The sequence below is a fragment of the Epinephelus moara genome, chromosome 15 (assembly GCF_006386435.1).
Source record: "Epinephelus moara isolate mb chromosome 15, YSFRI_EMoa_1.0, whole genome shotgun sequence".
NCBI lineage: Eukaryota > Metazoa > Chordata > Actinopteri > Perciformes > Serranidae > Epinephelus > Epinephelus moara.
This window is the reverse complement of record NC_065520.1, coordinates 10,036,171-10,042,716: the sequence shown is the minus strand read 5'-3', so window position 1 is coordinate 10,042,716 and position 6,546 is coordinate 10,036,171. Positions and strand designations below refer to the sequence as shown.

Genomic DNA, 6,546 nt, shown 5'->3' with positions numbered 1-6,546 from the left:
AGAGTTTGGGACGGAGTCTTTTACCCCCTGGAGTGTTACCGGAGTTTTTGGAGTGCTCAAATAAACGGGCCTTTTTCCCGAACGCTCCTCTGGTCTCCTGCTCGTGAGTGATTCATTACAATATCGTAACATGGTTTAGATTTCTAAATAAACATTCACCTCGTCGCTAGATAGACCTACTGCTGAAAAACTCGTGTCTGCGCAAGGCTTTTTGTCCCTACGAGGCCGCCGTCATTTACCCGATGGGAGGGGTGAGCGAGTGAGCCCTGCAATCTAGAATTTGACCACTGATGTCACTGTTTTCAACCCATTTTACACACTGGCCCTTTAAGAAGCAAATTTGCATCGCGTGGAGTTCAATTTTGAGATGTCACAGCCTCAACCAATAGCAATAAAGCATGTTTGGATGAGACAGTGATTGTTGCTGTGTTTAAACAGTTAGTATTGTATGATATTGGCCATTAAATACAAACTGCCTAGCTGGCAGTGAGTTTGGAGACACATCTGCTATGTAGAGCACTGTATGCACTGTACTGGCTGGGATCTTGGAGGCAACAGCAGGTTTCCTTGGTGATTTAAAACCCTGTTTATGTCCTATTAAGGCTGTACTTATATATACCTGGAGAAGACGTGTGGCTCTGCGGTAGAGTTTGCTGTTGGTGACCTGCACATCGATCATGTGGTTCTGGTAAATCTTCCCCTTTAAGACATGAGCTCCGGTGCTCACGGCGTTCAGCAGCAGCTTAGTGGACAGCTCCCACTGCTGAGAGAGAGGCAGAATTGATTTTCTGCTCTCTGCATTTACATAAGCTAGACTAAAAGGAAACGATGCAAACGTAAAAAAAAATAAGCTGCCATCTAAAATGAGACCTGTAGAATACGAGAAAGAAGAAAACCTGAAAATCAATAAAGACTAAATTCATTTTACAGCTCTGCAAAAGCTCTGTTGAGGGAGGGTGGGAGACAAAGCAAAGGGAGCAAACAGTTATTTATCATACTTCAATGAGTCACTGAGTCCATGAGTGTGTCCGTGTGTGTGTGTGTGTGCTGTACCATGTGTAATAAGCTCCCTGAAGCAGGCCAAGTGATTCTTAGAGAGGATAAACACAGCTTGTTGATGTCATCCTGCAAAACAACAACAGACTTTATTAGGTGGACAAATGGACGAATGGACAAACAGACAGACAGATAAATAGAGAGATAGATACTTGGTGTACAGCAGCTGCAGTGTCTCCATCAACCAAGTGATAAACAGCATAGAGGCTGGACATTTTTTCTCTCACTCTGCGCGCCAGCTTCACCACCTCACTGACATCGTCTGCGGAAAGAAGCCGTCAAGACACACATTGATTTGATTTGGACAGAATCTAAACATGACAAACAAGTGTTGTCCCACCGGAGTGTGTGTAGAGAAGAAGAACCATGTCCTGGTCATCGAGAGAGGGCAGAACGAGATGTAAAAAATCCTCATGTGCTATGCAAAAGTCAGGACCCTAAAGGAATGAAAAAACATATGTTAAAAAAACGCCTTTAAGTATTCACCATGTGTTTTTTGTACAGTAGGTTTTTGTAGCTGTGTTTAAATACAAACAGTATCTTTGATATCAATGTTTTTTATGGGGCTTTAAGTTATCATCCTCAAGATTTACATCATATCAAACCCATTTTTTCCATAGTATTTATGATTGCCATCATTTGTTTCCTTTATATAACGTAGTATGCAATGTCAGTGGCGGGGTCCGCCATTCCTTTGCTGAATTCAATTAGTGTATACACGCACAGGGGATATACAGGAAATGATACATGCACAAACAAACTGAAATCTGGGACTTCAAATCACATCAACCAGAACTGAAATTCATAATATTTTATGTTTAAATATACTAAATCATTTTTTTTCTCTACAACGTGGATATAAACTACGGAAGCCCTGAGCTGCAAGTTAAAAAAAAGAATTCTGGTGATCCACTTTCTAAGGCCCTGATCACACAGAAAGTGTTTTGCAGGTTGTAAATGCGTGCCACACCACACTGCCTTTTTTCTAATTTATTCTTTTATTGAATGCCACTAGCAAAAAAAGCTTGCTGCATCATTTTATTGTTGCCAGGCAACCACCCCATCACTTATTTACCCTAACCTTCCTGTGTAATCAATCTACTATTTTTTTTCCCTACTTATTTTCACAGTAAAATGTTGAGGCAGAGGGTACTCTACAGAGGCAGAGAGATCTGTGTGGGTACATGAGAGATCGTGGTAACTTCATTTTGTAAAGTTGTATAGCTGTGGGTATCCAGCAACCACCAACTGTAAACTTGTTGTTCCCCCTCTCAAATTATCCGATTGGACAATAGGAAAAAAGTGAAGATGATGGGGGCCGCTTTTCCGCACTGAGCAAAAATGCCAGGCACCTAGAGCGCAGAAACACAAGGCGCGTAGCATCGTAAAAACAGTGAGCAAAAAGCTTAATTCTCATTAACAATCATAAAAAAGCCATCTACAGCTACACTTTCTGTGTGTGCTCCGGGCCTTAGTCAGCTGTAAAATGTTTCGTCTCCTGTGATTATGATTCAAGAAGAGCTGAAAAAACTGCCAGTGCCAGTAAAGTTCCTTAAAAAAATCATCCGTGAAATGTGAAAAAAAAATTAAGAATAATTTTTCTAAGTTACTTTTTCCATCTGTGCAGACAGACTGAAAAAGAAAGTTTTGGGGGGTTATTTTAATGTCAGGATCATTTTTCTTTTCTTGTTTGTTGTTACCAATATGTGCATTGTGTTTGTAGTGTATGGAGAAACATTTAGAACAAAGGGACATGGTTAATTTTAGTCTGTTGTGACTAAAATTATTATTACAACAAGATCCTGACAAGAAATTAAAAAAAAAATAACTCCACCTATTTCACAGATGGGAAAAAAGTAACTTTATCCTGGAAAAACTGTTTTTTACCTGCTAAAAGTTTTATTCCCCCACCTGTTTCACAGATGGAAAAAATAAACTTAGATTATCCTGGCAAACCCTCTTTTCACCTGTTCTTGAGTCATGAACACAGGAGAGAAAACAATTTAAAGCTGACTTAGAAAATGGATAACCAGCCTGTCAGAGCTTCTGTAAAAAATACTACTTGCAAATTCCAAAAAGCCTGAGTCAAGTAGAAGCTCTTGACTGAATGAAGACCACCCAGCAGTATAATAAAAACTCTAAAGACGATTAATTAAACACAGACATCGAGTCCTACTGGGTTTCATAAAGCAGGTACAGTCGGACATATTTCATACTAATCCTGCTCCGGGTTAATCTACAAGTCAGATACAGCAGAGACAGATGAGTCATTACACGCTGCTAAATGAGAGCTGGATTTCATTTTAATTGGATTTTACTGGATTTCAGACATTTTAATACTTTGTAAGGCCTTGTAAGGATTTCTTAGACTTGTTTAAGACCCATGTAGACATGCCAGAACAGAAATCTTCATGTCTGGAGTCAGCTAGTACTGACAGCTATTACTGTAGTAAAAAAAACAGTTAAATCTTTGGTACAGTTTTCATTGTGAAAGAGTGAATTGTGTCAGATGAGAGCCTTTGTTCTGTGTTTGCAATAATTACTTGGTCATTATTCTATTATATGTGTCTCTTTTGTTTAAACAGATGTTATTTCATTGTTTCCCTTCACATACCAGCGGGCCCTCATTGTTGTTCAGCTCTCTGTATCCCCCGCTGATGAAGCATCGAACATCTTCATAGTCTTTCACACACACACACACATGCAAATATAATGCAAATGTAAAAGTAAATCTGGTAAAATGCGTCCTGATCATCAAAGCACACAGATAAAGTGTTCCAACAGGTGCAAATGAAGCTGTGTGGTTTTGTTGCTAGTGAGTACATCACACTCGTCTCACCTGCTCCAAATGTGGGGATGCACTCGCTGGCGTCAATGAGGCCCAGCGTACCAAGGGAGCCCCATCCCAGGTAACACACACGCCTACCACACCGCAGACTGAAACAGAGAAGCGTAGAGTAGCAGATACTTCAGTTCCAAACAGGTCAAATCAACAAACTTTCTGCATCTGTAACATCTTACACATTTTTACTACTTTCGCTACTGTCTGTGTAATGAGAGGAAAGGCTCATACTGCATCTGTGTGGGCTGCCAGTGTTGTATATCAGAGTTTTCTCTGCCGCTGGAGGCTTCAGATACAACTAATCCACCATGGAAAATGTCATTATTGTGGGTTTCAGCAGAGAGAGATTCAGATGCTTCTCAACCTTGCGACAAATAAAGTTTGCTGGTCTGTCTTTTATTTTTTATTCCAGTGTTTTTGTGAAATGCTCGATGAAACTAAAGAGCAAGGATGCTGCTCTGAATCAAAACGAGCCTGTTTGCCTTGTTAAATGAAATTCAAGGTCACAGTGAAAGGTGTAAAACAGGATGTTCCACCTCTGTCCAGCTGCCTCCAGCAGAGCACTTATCTGCTCCCTCTGAGCGTAAGTGATATCCAGGGTTTTCTCATATGCTCTCATGTGCTGCAGGGTGCCTCTGTTGGGAAGAAACAGGAAGCTGCTGTACATTAAGGTGCAAATATATGCAAGCGTCTTCAATTGTGTGTGTGTGTAATGAGCATGTTATAAACCCCATAAAATCAGTCTTAAATAATGATTGAATTAATTTTAATAGATGTGCGTACACTAATGGTGTCTCCATGTGGACGTTCCAGTTAAGAAAAATTTAAAAAGGCAGAACATCTTTTCTGCAGTGACCTCTAGAGGTCAGTAACGCACAATGGAAACACAATGAAACTACAGGACAGAAACGACATGTGGGTTTTAACAATGTTACATGGTCCAGCATTGTGCCATATAGTCACATGACTGGGCACCACTGGTTTAGTCAGTCGGCTTAGTTTAGTGTGAAATGGAAAGAAGGAAAAACAATGTGTTTATTTTAATTATTGCTGCAGAGTGTGAGCAGATTCCAAAATGCACCCATCACTAATGTGAAAAGCATGTACAGGAGAGAGAATTGGCTGCGGGCTGATGGCTGTCAACACAGAGAAGCACTTAGGAAGCTACCTTTGGGTGCAAAACTGGAGACTAGACGATCAATGTGTTGTGTAAGAGCTTCATTATAATCTTAGAGTCAGGCTGCTGTCCAGATGTGTGAATAAGTACACTGAGCACACCAATTTATTCATGTAATTGCACACGGATCATATAGCAAGCTTTTCAGTGTGTGGCTTACTTGTAAGTGATGGGTGTGTTTGCGAAGGTGGCAGCATGAGCAGCAGACAGGACAACCTCCAGGAGAATCTTAGTGGCACTGCCTCCTTTCATCCTGGAGGAGCCACTGATGGCTTCTGGCTGAGCACATTCACACAAACAGAAACACTGGCCAAAATAAAGACATGCTGCTCTCTCGAGTCAGACAAGAGAAAGAGGACAAGCACAGCTTCTTACCCCAACTGCTGGGTTGATGAGGTAGGCTTTTTGACTTTTGGCAAGCTGCTGCATCCTTTGCACCACACTGCGAAAAGTGAACGTACAGCCTGGAAGGGGCTCATCCCTATAACATTGTTATTTTGGGTGTTAAAAATTAACTTTATTCAAATTAAAATAGATGGTTCATACCAAATTATCCCCAACACTTTCATGATGGAATAAGAGAAAGGTATGTGTACCTGGCCTGATGTGCAGGATTGAAGCCAACCAGCACAGGTGTGTACACCTCAGGGTGCTGCAGGCAGAAGTCCAGCTGACCTGCCACAAATGGAGCCTATGCGCAGCCAGAAATTAAACGTATACAAACTAGCTTCAGTTATCTGCAAGTCTGCAAAGTAAATCAACACCCTGCCCGACACAGAATTCAGATTCTGACCAATTAGACTTACAGATAATCCACAGGAAATACCAATGAACAAGACGCGCCTCTTTCCCTCACAGACCTGCAGGGCGGCAAAAACATGCAGTGGTCACATGCTAAAGAAATATTAGAAAAACATATTTACACTCTGTCTAAAACACACTCTCTCCACCACGCTCCTGACCTTCTTCAGACTGAGCATGCCCAGCTTTGGGTCATCTTCAGGCGCTTCTTGGGAGGATAGTAGAGCTCTAAAGAAAAATGAGTGAGAGACAAGGATGTGATTTGCTACTGTTACACCAGATTTAATATGTCACAGAACATTTTTTAGAAACACAGTGTGTTAAAAAGAAAAGTTTTGTAATGTAACCCTTTGACGTGCTAAAACATAGCAAAGCAGTAGCACAGGCAAAAAGATACAGCTATAGCTATCTAAGGTTTGCTTACTTAAGTTAGCTAACATTAGCCACCATAAGCTAAAGCTAATATAATCGCTTAGGAATTTAACTTTTCATTTGCATCTATTTAAGATTTGCCTGCTTACATTAGCTAAGGTTAGCCACCATAGCCTAAAGCTAAATTAGATGTATTGTTTAGGAACTTTTCATTTGCATCTATTTAAGGTTTGTTTACTCACGTTAGCTAACATTAGCCAGCATAAAGCTAAAGCAAATTAAAATATTTCTCAGGAAC

General features: G+C 40.6%; 1 protein-coding gene across 1 annotated transcript in view; it reads right to left on the bottom strand.

Annotated features, from left to right (window-relative positions):
• Positions 1-6,546, bottom strand: part of gckr (glucokinase (hexokinase 4) regulator) — a 10,353-nt gene that overhangs the window by 1,674 nt on the left and 2,133 nt on the right. The window contains exons 6-17 of the mRNA XM_050063472.1: positions 6,038-6,104; positions 5,882-5,935; positions 5,672-5,766; positions 5,451-5,556; positions 5,236-5,354; positions 4,435-4,533; positions 3,896-3,993; positions 3,671-3,738; positions 1,397-1,493; positions 1,209-1,318; positions 1,054-1,125; positions 620-763 (exon numbers count right to left, since the gene is read on the bottom strand). Coding sequence (XP_049919429.1) covers positions 620-763; positions 1,054-1,125; positions 1,209-1,318; positions 1,397-1,493; positions 3,671-3,738; positions 3,896-3,993; positions 4,435-4,533; positions 5,236-5,354; positions 5,451-5,556; positions 5,672-5,766; positions 5,882-5,935; positions 6,038-6,104 — 1,129 coding nt within the window. The remainder of the gene's footprint in view (positions 1-619; positions 764-1,053; positions 1,126-1,208; positions 1,319-1,396; positions 1,494-3,670; positions 3,739-3,895; positions 3,994-4,434; positions 4,534-5,235; positions 5,355-5,450; positions 5,557-5,671; positions 5,767-5,881; positions 5,936-6,037; positions 6,105-6,546) is intronic.